This window comes from Spea bombifrons, chromosome 7 (assembly GCF_027358695.1).
Source record: "Spea bombifrons isolate aSpeBom1 chromosome 7, aSpeBom1.2.pri, whole genome shotgun sequence".
Classification (NCBI taxonomy): Eukaryota; Metazoa; Chordata; class Amphibia; order Anura; family Pelobatidae; genus Spea; species Spea bombifrons.
The window spans coordinates 37,887,331-37,905,098 of NC_071093.1; the positions used below are offsets into that span (position 1 = coordinate 37,887,331).

Sequence of the window (17,768 nt, forward strand, 5' to 3'; positions counted from 1 at the left end):
ATTTACCAGTAAATAGACCTTTGGGTGAATCGTGATTGACGTAACTGGCATTGGTAAAGTATTTAGCAGGAAAAAAAAATAAGGGTTGATCGTGGCCAAAAACCTTCACGTGAGCTTTAACCGGCCCAGTGTAATGACCACACTTTCTTACATTAAGCCCGCTTTAGTTTCCCACCTCCTTCTACCTTTCCTCTACAATTCACCTTACACTCTACATTCACCTTACAAATGCCCTCCTTTCCTCTTTCACTCCCTCTCATTAAACCTTCTCTTACCTCATATCCCTTGCTTTACCCTCTAAACGCCTCTTTTTTTTTCGGTCTCTCTCAATTCCCCATTTTTAATCTTTTAGTCCCTTCCCATAATCCATTTACAGCATCTCTTCCTCCTTATGTATTACCCCAAACACTTACATTACCTTCAATGATTCTTTCCTGACATTTCTCATTTATAGACGTAGGGAAGTTGGCAGAACAAATCAAGGATTTGAACCTTTGATTCAAAGATTCTAGACTAATGCCACAAGCTTTCTTCTCTTTTGTTGCATATTTAATTACAGCAGGACACTTGGAGGGTATGGAACTATGTAAATATTCAGATATAAATGAATCTCTCGCCTGTTGTTTCTGTAAGTTAAATTATGTTATATACTACTTGTTATGTCCTTCTTTATCCATAGCACTGCACGGTGGAATATGATGGCGCTATATAAAAAATAAACAATAATAATGGTATAGATGTTGAGCAGCATGTGCTACAATAGATGGAATCCCATTTCTGGGTGGATTCAGGAGACTCCAGCACCATGTATAGTGATGTCAGCCATGGATGCATGGGGGGCTTACCAAAAACAACCAGTGCACCCAGTTGAACACCTCGCTGTACCTGCTCTGGAAAATGAGTTGGGGGCCCAGTCTGGGCCAACACTGCTCCGGGATCAAGGTGTGGGGCAACTGGTCATGGGAAATATCCACTCATGATGTAAATGCTACCAAAACTCCCTGGTACATTAAACACCCTAGAGGTTTCATATGGAATTACAACAAATAAAACCATGCTATATACCAGGGGCGTCCAACCTGCGCCCCTCCAGCTGCTGCAGGACTACATCTCCCATCCTCCTCAGCCAGCCCCTTAGCTGAAAGAGCATTATGGGAGATGTAGTCCTGCAGCAGCTGGAGGGCCGCAGGTTGGACACCCCTGCTATATACAGTATTTATATATATTTATATATAAATACTGTATATAGCAGGGGTGTATAGTATTTATATATATTTATATATATGTATATATACATATATATATATATACACACACATACATACTGTATATACATTTTATATATATAGTTTATACATCTTTCATAGTATGGGGTAAAAAATATAAAAACTAGGGCAGTCCAATGGAAACCAGTAGCGATAGAAGTGTTAAAAGCAGTGACAAAGCCAATAACTTACAAACATGAGAGTTATGGAGAAAAATATGATGGGTCAAATATACTGTATTTATATGGAATCTGAGCAGCCCTTTGCGTCCTGTAGAATATAATTTGAATGAGTGCATTAAACAATAAAGTTAAGATTCATTTTGAACAAACACAGAAAAATACCCATTATTTTTGGGAATAAATGTGTCCTGTTTTTATAAAAATCCATTTTTGCTTGGATGAGTCCCTTCCAGGGCACTGGAAATCCATGATATTAGGCATTAATTAGCAGAAGGAGCCAAACACAGGACACACCTGTGACCATGTGAGAAGAAACAGAAACAAACTCCTTAGAATTTTGGGGCAGATAAGAACAATTTGGCCAATGTGGTCTTCTTGGTTTCTCTGGTACTTGTTGGGAGGAAGGTGGTAGGAACTCCTAAACCGGAGTAAAGAAACTAAACACAAACTATATTTGTAAATAATGCTGTTTCTTTAACAGTCAAATGGTTAATCTGATTATCTGAAATCCAATTACTGGCTAATTGGCTCACTCATTACCGGCTGCCTCTATATATATGTAGACCCCCAGAGATGGTATTATTGTGTCACATTTGGTGTGCTGGTTGTGTATGTTGTGCTGCCTCGTGACCTGGTGTGCGGTCATAGGTTTGGGTTTTACAGATGGTTTGTGTCACCCCTGGCACTACGGTGCCTTTATTGCAATGTTTTCAATTTGCCAGGTACTGCTTTATGGTTATAATTTTTTTGTTCTCTCTACTTTGGTTTGATGGCTTCTAACTGCACTTTCTGTGACTCCTTTTTAAGGCTCTTCATTCTTGGCTGGTCTTTGATTATGGTTTCTGAAGCTGCAGGAACATTGGATTTTCCAGGTAATCTGATGTTGGAGTGTTATCATGCAGGGTGTAACATAGTGAGGGAGGTTAAACCTGCGTGGGATAGGCGTTTCACTATCCTGACTCTAATCAGAGACCAAGGACTGATTAAGGTCTTGGTCTCTACATCAGGAAAATGGGCAGATCAGGAGACCGTGGCTCTTATCTGATGTTAAATTCTATGTTTATTATCCTTGGATAAGAGAAATGTGGCTGTCCTATTACTCATACATGTGTAACCTGGAAGGATAAGGTGCATGCCTATTTGGAGGTGTTCTAATGTATTTGACATGGTCTCCTTGACCATAGTGCAGTAAGTGAGATGAAATCCCCCCCCCCTCCAAGATCTTTAGTACAATGAAGGGGGGTAACTGAGTGATATCTTCATGCCTTCCAAGGTAAAAGGGCCTGTGATGTTGGATCAATTTCTAGGGTGAACATGTTTGCTGTTTGCATGGCTACCACGTTGTATCTATGACTGGCTGATTACAAATAAAAGCTCTTCCAGTAGCAATACTATAGGCCATGTACCTCTAGGGCTGGTATTGAGCCGATGGCTGCATTACTTGGCTGCGCTTTTAGAATGCATTCTCTAGCATGAGGCTTACTCGGTGCATGTTTTGTGACTCCCTGTGCCAGAAATTGAAAGTATGCATATAAACTGGTTACCTGGCTTGTAGAGATCTGACTGGTGTAGTCTCCTAGTTCTTGGCAGTGCGCCCTTTACCAAACTAACCAGTGAATATGCTTCTTGATATGTCTCTAAACACAGCTCCAGGCTAATGTGGCCTTGCTATAAAGCGGCCTCTCCTCCTAACAAATACATTCTTCTAGGGACTGTTTCTTGCCTTGATGATGGTCTTCAAGTAAGAAAACCAAAGGGTCTTCGCTCGGCCTCCTGGAATACCCTGCAAGTTGTAGGTAGGCTACATTATCTACAATAGTCTCAGTAATGTAACCTGAAGCTGTCAGACTTCCTTCACGTTACATTGTGGTTCATGAACTGGACAGTTACTTCTGCGCATGTTATCTTTGCTGGTAATTGGTACTCCAATAATGAGCACTAACTACTCTGTATATTGCTGCCATATTGCTGATCCTTCAGCCTGGTGTCTTACTATAAAATGTGGTACAAGCTTCACCTGGTAATGAACACAAGACTTCACGGCATATAGAAGACAGGAGACCTTTCCTATGTGGGATAGCCGGATAACTTTATTTCATGGCTAGAATAACTTTTCAATGACTTCATTCCTCCTTATCCAATATGAATCATTCTGATTTGTATCAATTTTTTTTTTCTCCCAAGATTCAAATGGAATTCCAGTGAAAGGTTGTAGTGATCTAGTAGAGGGGAAAACTGCTAATATTCCTGCTCGCTGCATTAAAAATGAGGTATGTAGTATTTCTACCCCTTCTCATAGAAATAGGAGCCTACTATAAGACGGTTTGGGTTGTCTTCAGAGATAAGTCTACTCCCTAACCGAGCTGGATAGAATTTACAACGCTGAGACTGTGATGTGGAAAAGCTGACGCTAACATTAATTCAAAGTGTTGGACTGCTGAGTGATTTGATAAACTTTATATCTTCGTAGATGGGAACGCGCCTTGTGCTCATGAAACTTGATGGCCGTGCAGGACTGGAGAGTTCGATATACAGGGCAGTCTGCAATGACATGCAGGCAGATGACGCAGACGATGCTGCGAGAGGGACGGTGGTAAATTGCGCACAGAACTTCATGATGGTAGGTTATGTATATATTGTATTGCAGTAACTCTTATCAGCAAAGTATTCAACTTCTGCTATTTCTTCCTTAGATAAAATTCCCAAGAAGGCTTTCACCTATTGATGATGAGGTATGTAATGAGGGTATGGAAGATGCTTCGATGTATTCAAATCTGTCTGCATTAACTACAGTCTTGAGTAGGTTTGGCTGCGCTACCATTCCTGTTGAGGAACCTTGGAAACTCATCTTTAGGATTGTAACACAATGCCACTTCATCTCTAAGCCATTCAGTGGGCACGCATCATACGATTTATCTTGAAGTTGGCTTCTTCATAAAATTCCATCGCTACATGGAAAGTATGACCATCAATTACATACCGTTCATGATATATCTGATCTTTCACAGATTATGATTGCTGCTGTCCGGCCACCTTTCTGGAACGTACAGATACATGACGGACAGAGCTTTCAGACGGTCTCTGTGAGCCGGGCCAGAGCAATGGGCTATATACTGACTTCTGATCCAGAGTTCATGACGATCCAAGCTTCTTTTGATGCTGTTGGTGTTAAAAACTACACGGTAAGACATTTGTCTTCTACTGATTTTGCCTCTGCAGATAGTGTAGACAAGAGTAACACTAGTCTAACACTTGTTTCTTCTAGCTTGAAAACCAGAACTTGTATGTTGGTGCAGTTCGGCTGACTTCACAGGCTGGTGCTCCCAGAATTACTGTTGATATACCAATGATCTGTTCCGCAGGTAAATTATTAGTAATGGCTTCACCGCCTGCTAAGTAACTTTTTTTTTTTATTTTTTTTTTCATGGCTTCTATTTCTGTTTTTAAATTAGGTTATCGTATTTGCAATGGGACGCACATGTCCATCTACATTCCGTCATTTGGTGGGGACCTGCAGAGTATTACTGTAAATGAAGTAACCACTCCATTAAATAATGCTGCACTTCAACAAAGGGGAATTACACTTGACAGAAGGAATGGTCTCGCTTTACATTTTAGCGCAAGATATCTAGAGGTAAAAAAACTGTTAAACCTAAAACACACTGAGAAATGCATTTGCCTCCAGTGGGTGACTTGGTATAAAATTCCCTGTAAGGCTGCCATTTGTAATATCAGGGTCTGGTGCCAGATGGGCTAACGAAAGATGCAAAATGTACCCCTCTCCTGGTACAAACTTTAGAGCGTTAGAACCCATACTGGTGGCTCTTCACTGTGCATGGCTTATATGTTCTGCTTGGTAAATCCAATTCTCTTCTGATGAGTAATGCAAATGTCCAGAAATCGGAATGAATATAGCTCTTATTTTATTGGCCTTTCAGTAGTTTTGCAAGCTTGTTTCACAAATTCCTGATTGTATTGCCTTATGTTACACAGAAAACAACAAGCGGTTTCTACCTGCCATCTCTTATCTTAACCTTTATGATGAACGATATAACTGTACCAATGCTGCTATCTCCAAGCTGTGGTCCGGGTGACCCTACGAGTAAGTCTTGCTGTAATTATCATAAATGCGCACTGACTTTGATGGATATTAACTCTTATTTGTTTCCTTCTCTAGATGCAGTTTGTTCATCCTCAGGATTCATGATGTTTGAGATACTTGACACGCTCACCCTGCCAAAGCTGGACTTGAACACTGTTATTTTTGGAGATGGAACCTGTCTGCCCACCAATCGATTGACAAACAAGCTCTCGTACAATGTATCACTACTGAGCTGTGGCACTAGAACTAGGGTAAGCTTCTTATAGTGCAGCTGTAATGGCTAAATGACCTAACTGGCACTATTGATACCCCACTTCTGCAATGTAATGCTTCATTGCTCTAAACGGGCCATAACAGTAAGAAATCCCCCATGGTTACCGGCCTATATGTGCTTTGAGGTAGACTATTACCTGACACCAACTAATATTATTATGCTTCAGTTTGTAAATGGCAGGTTAACTTATGAAAATGAAGCTAGAGCACTGAGGAAGGATTTTGGACGAGGAAGAATATCTCGAGATAGCGAGCTAAGGTATGGCGATCTATAATCTGTGTGGGATCTACCTGCTACCAAATCTATCTTTCAGTGTGACGTATGCAATAAGGAAAATGGTGCCAGTGAAGTTTATGCAACTAAATGTGATCACTATCTATCTGGTGATATGATCAAATCACTTGGCATGGATGGGGAAAGGTATATAAAGCTTCTTTACCCCACTTACTGTGACTTGGGTCCAGGTGTGATCATGGGCATGTATTTGGCAGCGTGGCAATGATATCCCAAATCTGTATGTGGGTGTTCTTTACTGGTGCCAAGGCAAGCAGGCATCCTAAATCCAGCATGAGTCTCTCTATTTTAAGATGAATAATCTACACTCTGGCCACACCGAAATGGCACAATTCTTGTATAAGAACAACCTTTGTTTAATACTGCAGAATAACTGTCCGGTGCTACTACAGCGACAGCGGCTACTCCCCACTGAACTTGACCGTTGTAACTGTTCCACCTCCTGTATCTTCGAGAAGCGATGGTCCTCTCTCCCTTAAACTGGATCTATTCCCGGGTAGGTGTTTTTTCTTTTTGGTTTCATGCTGATTTGTTGGGAAAACTCTCAAACTAATGCAAAACTGCAATCTACAGATGATGCGTACAGAAGTGCCTATACAGACAGCCAGTACCCAGTTGTGAAGACCTTGCAAGAACCCATCTTTCTTGAAGTACGGGTCTTGAATCGTGATGACCCAAACATTGAACTAGTGCTGGATGACTGCTGGGCAACAATGTCCCGCGATCCTACAGCTGTGCCTCAATGGAATATTGTTGTAGATGGGTAAGTGTTGTGTTCTTGCTGAACCTGTGGTTGTGATATAGTTATCTGGGGCATAAAGAAACAAAGCATTGGCTTGGTATAAATCCAGCATATAAGTCTTCCTTGGGGAGGATCAAGTGGTATGGCTAGTGGCGTTTAGCACATAAAACACAGTGCAAGCTTTCTTGGTGTCTCTGGATACTCTATACCAAGGAAGCAAACGGCATCAAGAATGGCCTGTGCAGGGCATACAGTTACATGGGGTTAAATGACAAGCAGTTGGCCTAATAAAAGGCAGCAAAACTAGCAGGGAGGTTTATATAAACTTAATGTTATACACATACGTGCCATCAATAACTGCTTGAAGACCAAGTAAAATATATAGGGCTGTGTTCTGCAGACTGTCTATCTTAAAGCATGTGGGTATGGTTGGATATTGCATAAATTATATCATGGAATAGATAGATAACAGTGATATGAATGACATGTGAACTGTCTCTGAATCCCTTAGTTGTCAAGAAACGAGAGATGACAGGATGACAATATTTCATGCTGTGGGTCTTGATGTGCCATACCCTACTCACCATAAACGCTTTGAAGTAAAGGCCTTTGCTTTTATGTCTGGTGGTGAAGCCTCCACAAACCTGGTAAACCTCTACACTTTTAATGTCTTTTGAAAAGGTCACTTAAGCTCAGTGGCAAACAAATGCAGACTGGTTAAGTTAGTCTGGGTAAAGGCATGCTGGAATGAACTCAAAATGCCATGACCTGATTGGGGGGGGGGGGTGTATTGATTATGTGAGGCAGCTAGAAGCAATACTATGAGGGTGTTCTATAAACCAACCTTGGATAGAGTGTTGAATAGAAATGTGGTGTAATTTGCAGGTTCTAGAATGTCTCCTCTTTATCCTATAGATTTATATTCACTGCAGTGCAACAATATGCAATAAGATGACACCAGACTTTCCACTCTGTACAAAGACCTGTCTGGCATCCAGGCCAAGGAGAGGTATGAATGCAGGACTGTCTACACCTACTTAAAGGGACACATGCCCCAGGGAGCCCCTAAAACATGCACATGGAAGTATTTTAATAGTGTTTCTTTCTAGCTATGGATTGTCTGCTTTAAACAGCACTTGGGTTTTGGTTACTTTTCATATATAATCTTGATGACAGGACTGCCCTCTATTTGCACCAATAGACCTAAACGTTGGAGCCTTCACCCAACAACCACTTTATGCTTAACAGTTTCCATGACTATGCCTCACGTATTTATAAGAATGGGTATTATGGACTGACTCCTACGTCACTGGAGCGGGGTGTATAAGACATCCTAATGACGGTAACCTTTTCTCTCAGACTCGGATGGCCTGCAGATGCACAAAGGCTCTCTGGTTAGCTTGCCTGGCCCAGTCTTGATGATGGCAGCAGAATCCTCTGTGCGGTCTCAAGGTATATTTCCAGAACCTGGCTCTGAGGTTTGTGTGGCTATATGATTGTATATTTAACGCTGTCTCCTCTTCCTCAGATGAAACGAGTGTTCTTGGACAAGTGACCATTGGTCTCCTGCCTGCCTTTGCTCTGATTGCTGTGACTCTGTCTGGTGTTGGTTTAGTCTCTGTTTTTAAGGCAAAAAATGCCGCTAAATGAACATTTTTGTAATAAAGAACTGGTCTGAGAAATTGGATATTGTGTGGATTCTTGTGTGCCCTCCCCGGGCTATTAGGTATTCTACCACCTGCATATATCTGCTCCTAAAGGTCTAGCAGTAACTTCTGCCCCAACCCAATATTCATGGGTGTTAAAGATAGATCAGCAATGAGCCAGAGACATGGGTGTATTGCAGCTGAGTGAAGCTACATGAAATGATGAGCGATGGTGATATCCTAAAACATTAACGTGAAAATGTGCCATGCCAACTTATATTTAGTTTTATTAAACTTCCTGAATAACTTTTCATGGCTTTTGGGTCGCCAAATGAATATTTAAGGGAATTGGGATGTGCTTCAATAGACGGAATCCCCTTTCAGAGCGGTATACTGGTTGGCAAGTAATGATACTCACTTAGGACAGAGGTAACGACTAGCCATAAGAAGTCCGCAGACCAAGGAGAAGGTATTGTCAGGAGTACGGCCAATAGCGAGGCAGGATACTATCCAAAGTCAATACTAAAAAATTAGCCAAACAAGCCAAGGTCAAAACTGGAATCTCCAGAAGCTTCAAATCCAAAGGGGCATTTAGAAGCAAGGTCGCTGTGAGGCCAAGAGTCTCATTATGCGGCCATGGATTGAAATTGACCAATAGGAAAACTGTTACATTTAATAGACAGTGAGCTAGCAGAGTGTGGTCTTTTCTTCAGGAGACTCCAGCACCATGTATAGTGATGTCATGGATGCATATGGGGCTTAACAAAAACAACCAGTTCTCCCAGTTGAACACCTCGCTGTACCTGCTCTGGAAGATGAGTTGTGCTACTAGTCTGGGCCAGTGCTGCTCTGGGAAACTTTCTGTGTTCATTGATATTTATGACCAATCCCTTTTAATGAATATGCCCCAAATGTGTGTGCATTCAGCAGCTTACGGTTGATACCAATAGTGCTATCTGCCAGGAGGAAAATGCACACATTTACGTAGACTGCCCTAGACCTCAACCAGGGCAGCACCTCCAGTCTTACCATACTATGGGGCTCCCATTGGCTTCTTTTTTGAGCTGCGTCCCACCTTAGGTGGCACACAGAATGATGTAGGCCTCGACTGATCTGCACCACGGAGAGAGACCAATTGCCCAAAAGAGTAATCATCCCTAGTAAAGTAGACCATGGTCTGCTGCTCCCCCCAATCTGCCGCTCTAGGCAAATGCCTAATTGGCCTCCGACAGACTACATCAGTGCCTCTACATGAAAGAAAGATGTTAGTGGGACAAAGACTGCATGTTCCTTTAACTTTGTATCATGTGACGTACTCTTCATATGGCTCCATATAATACATAGCCAAGACCAGTGCTGATATTTACATTCATTGCAACTACCATGTGGTCACCTTGCAGTGCAGCAGAGCGCCACAAGGTGGCTCCTCAGGTAAGGCGGGCAGGTGGCCGTGCAACAAATGTACAGAAAGGGAATGTACACAAAATCCATAAAAATGGTCATGGAAAATATCCACTCATGATGTAAATGCTACCTAAACTCCCTGTTACATTAGACACCCTAGAAGTTTCATCTAGAATTACAAGAAATAAAACTATACTATATACAGTATATATATCTATATAGTTTATACATCGTTCATAGTGTGGGGGTAACACTTTATAAAACATGAAAACTAGGGCAGTCCCATGAAAACCAATAGAGACAGAAGCGTTTAAAACAGTATCAAAGCCAATAATTTATAAACATGAATTTTATGGAGAAAAATATGGGTCAAATAAACTGTATTTATACGGAATCTGAGCAGCCCTTTGCGTCCTGTAGAACATATAATTTGAATGAGTGCATTAAACAATAAAGTCAAGATTCATCTTGAACAAACACAGGAAAATGGTCATTGTTTTTGGGAATAAATGTGTCCTCTTTATAGAAAAAACATTTTTGCTTGGATGAGTCCCTTCCAGGGCACTGGAAATCCATGATATTACGCATTAATTAGCAGAAGGAGCCAAACACAGGACACACCTGGGACCATGTGAGAAGAAACAGAAACAAACTACTTAGAATTATAAAATTTTGCGGCAGATAAGAACAATTTGGCCAATGTGGTCTTCCTGGTTTCTCTGGTACTTGTTGGGAGGAAGGTGGGAGGAACTCCTAAACCGGAGTAAAGAAACTAAACACAAACTATATTTGTAAATGATGCTGTTTTTTTAACAACATGTTGCACATCATTGAGTCAAATGGTTAATCTAATTATCTGAAATCCAATTACTGGCTAATTGGCTCACTCATTACCGGCTGCCTCTATATACACGTAGACTCCCAGAGATGGTGTTATTGCTTCACATTTGGTGTGCTGGTTGTGTATGTTGTACTGCTGCGTGACCTGGTGTGCGGTCATAGGTTTGGGTTTTACAGATGGTTTGTGTCACCCCTGGCACTATGGTGCCTTTCTTGCAATGTTTTAAATTGGCCAGGTACTGCTTTATGGTTATAAATTTAATTTTTTTTTTCTACTTTGGTTTGATGGCTTCTAACTGCACTTTCTGGGATTCCTTTAAGGCTTTTCCTTCTCGGATGGTCTCTGATTGCAGTTTCTGAAACTGCAGGAACGTTGGATTTTCCAGGTAATCTGACTTTAGAGTGTTAACAAGCAGGGTGTAATATAGCAAGGGAAGTCAAACATACAAGGGATAGGCATTTCACTATCCTGACTCTAATTGGAGACCAAGGACTGATTAAGGTCTTAGTCTCTACATCAGGACAAATGGGCAAATTAGGAGACCGTGGCTCTTATCTGATGTTAAATTCTATGTTCATTATCCTTGGATAAGAGAAATGCGGCCGGCCTGTTACTCCATACGTGTGTAACCTGGAAGTGTAAGGTGTATGCCTATTTGGAGGCTTTCTAGTGTATTTGACGTGGTCAAATGGTTGTATTACCTGGCTGCGCTTTTAAAATGCATTCTGTAGCATGAAGTTTACTTAGCGCTGTACTGCATGTTTTGTGACACCCTGTGCCACAGGAACCATTAATTCTAGAAATTTAAAGTATGCATATAAATTGGATACCTGACTTGTAGAGATCTGACTGGTGTAGTCTCCTGGTTCCAGATTGGGTATCATCTTGGCAGTGCTCCCTTTACCAAACTAACCAGTGAATATGCTTCTTGATATGTCTCTAAACACGGATCCAGGCTAATGTGGTCTTAATATAAAGTGGCCTCTCCTGAATCTGTAAGAACCCTGACAAATACATTCTTCTAGGGGCTGTTTCCTGCCTTGATGATGGTCTTCAAGTAAGAAAACCAAAGGGTCTCCGCTTGGCCTCCTGGAATACCCTGCAAGTTATAGGTAGGCTACATTATCTACAATAGTCTCAGTGATGAAACCTGTAACTTCTTTAAACGGATGTTCCAAAGCCATGTAGCATGAAGCTGTCACGGACTTCATGAACCACAATGTAATGTGAAGGAACTGGACAGTTACTTCTGCGCATGTTATCTTTGCTGGTAATTGGTACTCCAGTAATGAGCATTAACTACTCTGTAAGCTGCCATATTGCTGATCCTTCAGCCTGGTGTCTTACTCTAAACTTTACGGTAACTGCAATAATGCAAACTGTCTAACGCAAGACGTCACGGCATCTAGAAGACAGGAGAGCTTTCCTATGTGGGGTACATACAAAATCCTAGCCGGATAATCTTGTATGGTGGCTAGAACAATTTATCGATTTAATTCCTTTTTATCCAATGTAACTTTTTTTTTTTTTTCTTCTCTCCCCAGATTCAGCTGGAATTCCAGTGAAAGGTTGTAGTGATCTAGTAGAGGGGAAAACTGCTAATATTCCTGCTCGCTGCATTAAAAATGAGGTATGTAGTATTTCTACCCCTTCTCATAAAATAGGATCCTACTATAAGAGCTGCTTATATGGGGGGGGCACTTTGTCTTCGGAGATAAGTCTACTGCCCAAACCTAGCTGGAGAGACTTGTCACAGACCAGACCGTGGCGGGGAAACCGCTGACTCTAACCTTCATCCAGAGCATTGGACTGCTGCGTAATTTGATAAACTTTATATCTTCGTAGATGGGAACGCGCCTTGTGCTCATGAAACTTGACGGACGTGCAGGACTGGAGAGTTCGATATACAGGGCAGTCTGCAGTGACATGCAGGCAGATGACGCAGACGATGCTGCGAGAGGGACGGTGGTAAATTGCGCGCAGGACTTCATGATGGTAGGTTATGTATAGATTGTATTGCAGTAACTCTTATCAGCAAAGTATTCAACTTCTGCTATTTCTTCCTTAGATAAAATTCCCAAGAAGGCTTTCACCTTTTGATGATGAGGTATGGAAGATGCTTCGACGTATTCAAATCTGTCTGCATTAACTACAGTCTTGAGTAGGTTTGGCTGCGCTACCATTCCTGTCAAGGAACCTTGTAAATTCATATTTAGAACTGTAATAAACGCCATGCTATATGCCACGTCATCTTTAAGCCATTCAGTGGGCATGCATCCTACTATTACGACCCATCAATTTACATACCATTCATGACATATCTGATCTATCGCAGATAGCAGCTGTCCGGCCACCTTTCTGGAGCGTACAGATACATGACGGACAGAGCTTTCAGACGGTCTCTGTGAGCCAGGCCAGAGCAATGGGCTATATACTGACTTCTGATCCCGACTTCATGACAATCCAAGCGTCTTTTGACGCTGTTGGATTTAAAGAATACACGGTAAGACATTTAGTTGTCTTCTACTGATTTTACTGCTGACTGCAGATAGACCAGGGTCCCTCTTGTATACACCAACACTTGTATCTTCTAGCTTGAAAACCAGAAGTTCTATGTTGGTGCAGTTCGGATGACTTCACAGGCTGGTGCTCCCAGAATTACTGTTGATATACCAATGATCTGTTCCAGAGGTAAATCATTAGTGAGCAATGGTTTCACCCCCCCCCTCCCAATTAATAACTTTTATTTTTTTCATGGGTTTTTCTTTTTATTAGGTCCTCATATTTGCAATGGGACGCACATGTCCATCTACATTCCGTCATTTGGTGGGGACCTGTGGAGTATTACTGTAAATGGAGTAACCACTCCATTAAATAATGCTGCACTTCAACAAAGGGGAATTACACTTGACAGAAGGAATGGTCTCGCTTTACATTTTAGCGCAAGATATCTAGAGGTAAAAAAAACTGTTAAACCTAAAACACACTGAGAAATGCATTTGCCTCCAGTGGGTGACTTGGTATAAAATTCCCTGTAAGGCTGCCATTTCTAATATCAGGGTCTGGTGCCAGATGGGCTAACGAAAGATGCAAAATGTACCCCACTCCTGGTAAAAACTATGAATTCTTGTACAGCTGCAGTAATATTGCAGTCTTCGCTGTGAGGAATAAATGCTATATGTAAAGGGGCATGTAGATGTATGGCTGTATTGGTGATTGTGTATGTGGGGGATATATATATAAATTAACATGCTGGCGGAGTAACAGATTCTATTTCAATGGAGCGTTAGAACCCATACTGGTGGCTCTTCTCTGTGCATGGCTTATATGTTCTGCTGGTAAATCCAATTCTCTTCTGATGAGTAATGCAAATGTCTTGAGACAGAAATCGGTATGGCTATAGCTTGTATTTTATTGGCCTTTTTAAGCAGGGGGGGCTGTCTGCAAACTTGTGTTCCACAAATCCCTGATTGTATTACCTTGTTATAGGGAACAACAAGCGGTTTCTACCTGCCATCTCTTATCTTAACCTTTCTGATGAACGATATAACTGTACCAATGCTGCTATCTCCAAGCTGTGGTCCGGGTGACCCTACAAGTAAGTCTTGCTGTAATTATCATAAATGCGCACTGACTTTGATGGATATTAACTCTTTATTTTATTCCTTCTCCTCTAGATGCAGTTTGTTCATCCTCAGGATTCATGACGTTTGAGATACTTGACACGCACACCCTGCCAAAGCTGAACTTGAACACTGTTATTTTTGGAGATGGAACCTGTCTGCCCACCAATCGATTGACAAACAAGCTCTCGTACAATGTATCACTACTGAGTTGTGGCACTAGAACTAGGGTAAGCTTCTTATAGTGCAGCTGTAATGGCTAAATGACCTAACTGGCACTATTGATGCCCCACTTCTGCAATGTAATGCTTCATTACTCTAAACTGGCCATAACAGTAAAGAATCCCTCCCCCCCGTTATGGGCCTATATGTGCTTTGAGGTAGACTATTACTTGCCACCAACTAATATTATTATATCTCAGTTTGTAAATGGCAGGTTAACTTATGAAAACGAAGCTAGAGCACTCAGGAAGGATTTTGGACGAGGAAGAATCTCTCGAGATAGTGAGTTAAGGTATGGCTGCGTCTAATCCCCTAACCCCCCCCCCCCAAAAAAAAAAAAAAAAATAAAACAAAAAAAAAATTGGACCTGCTAACAAATATCTAGTAATCGTTCAGCTTGTTGATATATGCAATAAGAATAATGGCGCTTGTGAAGTTTATGCAACTAAATACCCCATAGTAAGATGTATTCCATCAGATGTGAAATGTCAAATGTGGGTGGGAAAGGTGTATAAATACTAAATCCAGCATGCGTCTATCTTAAAATGAATAATCTACAGTTTGGCCACACCGAAATGGCACAATTCCTGTATAAGAACAACCTTTATGTTTTAATACTGCAGAATAACTGTCCGGTGCTACTACAGCGACAGCGGCTACTCCCCACTGAACTTGACCGTTGTAACTGTTCCACCTCCTGTATCTTCGAGAAGCGATGGTCCTCTCTCCCTTAAACTGGATCTATTCCCGGGTAGGTGTTCGTCGTTTTGGTTTCATGCTGATTTTGTTGGGAAAACTCTCAAACTAATGCAAAACTGCAATCTACAGATGATGCGTACAGAAGTGCCTATACAGACAGCCAGTACCCAGTTGTGAAGACCTTGCGAGAACCCATCTTTCTTGAAGTACGGGTCTTGAATCGTGATGACCCAAACATTGAACTAGTGCTGGATGACTGCTGGGCAACAATGTCCCGCGATCCTACAGCTGTGCCTCAATGGAATATTGTTGTAGATGGGTAAGTGTTGTGTTCTTGCTGAACCTGCGGTCGTGGTTATCTGGGGCATATAGAAACAACATTAACTTTGTATAAACTCAGCATACAAGTATTCATTGGGAAGGATCAAGTGGTATTCTTAAAGGGTCACTTAGCAGATAAAACACAGTGCAAGCTTTCTTGGTGTCTCTGGATCCTGCCTAGGACACGGATGTGATTTAAGTTGTCATAACGCTACACTTTCTACTGTAATTGGGTGATGTAATCTATACGAAGGAAGCAAACGGCACAAGTCGCTCATTAGAAATGTCCTGTGCAGTGCATAAATTTACATGGGATTAAATTATTCAGTTAGTCAAATAGAAGGCAGCAAACTTAATGTGTTGCATCCATACGTGCCATCAGTAACTGCTTGAGAACCAAGTAAAAATATAGGGCTGTGTTCTGCTGACTTTGTCTATTTTAAAGCATGTGGTTATGGCTGGCTATTACATACATTATATCATGGAGAATGTGTAGAGAAGAAACTGTGACTTTGGTGAAATACATGACAATGGTCTCTGAATCCCTTAGTTGTCAAGAAGCGAGAGATGACAGGATGACAATATTTCATGCTGTCGGTCTTGATGTGCCATACCCTACTCACCATAAACGCTTTGAAGTAAAGGCCTTTGCTTTTATGTCTGGTGGTGAAGCCTCCACAAACCTGGTAAACCTCTACACTTCTAATGTCTTTTGAAAAATTTCAAGATCAACGGCAAAACTTCTGAATGATTAACTCTTAAATGTTCAAAATGCCATGATTTGATTAGAAGGGTAATTGACCATGTGAGGTGGTTTGAAGAAGCAATACTATGATGGTATTTTATAAACCATCAACCTTGGATAGAGTGTTGAATAGAAATGTGGTGTAATTTGCAGATTCTAGAATGTCTCCTCTTTATCCTATAGATTTATATTCACTGCAGTGCAACAATATGCAATAAGATGACACCAGATTTTCCACTCTGTACAAAGACCTGTCCGGCATCCAGGCCAAGGAGAGGTATGAATGCAGGACTGTCTACACCTACTTAAAGGGACACATGCCCCAGGGAGCCCCTAAAACATGCACGTGGAAGTATTTAAATAGTGTGGTGGGAGAAGCTTCATGGTGAGGGGTCATCTTCCTAGAACCTTAAATAGCACTTTGGTTAATGAGTATATGTGATACACTCTAAACTATTTGATGCAATAGACCTAAACGTTGGAGCCTTCACCCCTAACAACTCCCTTTAAGCGGAACAGTTTCCATGACTATGCCTCACATATTTATAAGAATGGGTATTATGGACTGACTCCTACGTCACTGGAGCGGGGTGTATAAGACATCTTAATGATGGTAACCTCTTCTCTCAGACTTGGATGGCCTGCAGATGCACAAAGGCTCTCTGGTTAGCTTGCCTGGCCCAGTCTTGATGATGGCAGCGGAATCCTCTGTGCGGTCTCAAGGTATATTTCCGGAACCTGGCTCTGAGGTTTGTGTGGCTATATGATTGTATATTTAACGCTGTCTCCGCTTCCTCAGATGAAACGAGTGCTCTTGGACAAGTGACCATTGGACTCCTGCCTGCCTTTGCTCTGATTGCTGTGACTCTGTCTGGTGTTGGTTTAGTCTCTGTTTTTAAGGCAAAAAATGCTGCTAAATGAACATTTTTGTAATAAAGAACTGGTCTGAGAAACTGGATATTGTGTGAATTCTTATTAACCACCCCAGGGCTGTCTTCATGTTTTCTGCCACTTGCGTATTTCAAATGACTAGTGCAATATTTGGAAAGGGGCCTCCTTGCAATAACCCCCAACAGTATGGTCCTACTCATCGGGGCATTCCATTAGCAGCTATGGTGATAAGAAGAACAGTCTGTGCACCATATCTTTTTATAGATGACGCCCAATGAATCCAGCAGGTAAGGGAGTTTAAATCTTGGATTTCAAATAAGAAATTTGAACAAACTCATTTAGAAAAGCTGTGGGGTGGCACAAATCACAATGGTGTTAATATCCAACGTATATTTAGAACCATCTCTTAAAGAGAACTCTTTAAAACCTGCTTTCTCAACATTAATATTATTGTGCTCTGTTAACCTGGCTTTTACGTAGACATCGCATCTTTAATTTAAGATTGCTGCTTGTGTAG

The 17,768-nt window shown here is 41.4% G+C and overlaps 2 protein-coding genes across 2 annotated transcripts; both read left to right on the forward strand.

The window, feature by feature from the left end:
- The first annotated feature begins 2,216 nt into the window (after positions 1 to 2,216).
- On the forward strand, positions 2,217 to 8,541 carry LOC128502243 (zona pellucida sperm-binding protein 2-like). Its single transcript, XM_053472000.1, has 16 exons — positions 2,217 to 2,319; positions 3,157 to 3,243; positions 3,632 to 3,717; positions 3,918 to 4,067; positions 4,456 to 4,629; positions 4,713 to 4,809; positions 4,900 to 4,982; positions 5,441 to 5,549; positions 5,625 to 5,800; positions 5,990 to 6,081; positions 6,486 to 6,613; positions 6,691 to 6,880; positions 7,371 to 7,506; positions 7,775 to 7,868; positions 8,219 to 8,311; positions 8,388 to 8,541. Exons 1-16 carry the CDS (start codon positions 2,217 to 2,219, stop codon positions 8,507 to 8,509), a joined length of 1,920 nt encoding a protein of 639 aa, XP_053327975.1. The 3' UTR covers positions 8,510 to 8,541.
- Positions 8,542 to 9,888: 1,347 nt separating this feature from the next.
- LOC128502244 (zona pellucida sperm-binding protein 2-like) lies at positions 9,889 to 17,313 on the forward strand. The gene is made up of 16 exons (XM_053472001.1): positions 9,889 to 9,936; positions 10,912 to 10,985; positions 11,071 to 11,135; positions 11,776 to 11,862; positions 12,295 to 12,380; positions 12,596 to 12,745; positions 13,086 to 13,253; positions 13,345 to 13,441; positions 14,428 to 14,603; positions 14,796 to 14,887; positions 15,219 to 15,346; positions 15,424 to 15,613; positions 16,166 to 16,301; positions 16,544 to 16,637; positions 16,991 to 17,083; positions 17,160 to 17,313. Exons 1-16 carry the CDS (start codon positions 9,889 to 9,891, stop codon positions 17,279 to 17,281), a joined length of 1,806 nt encoding a protein of 601 aa, XP_053327976.1. The 3' UTR covers positions 17,282 to 17,313.
- The last annotated feature ends 455 nt before the right edge of the window (positions 17,314 to 17,768 follow it).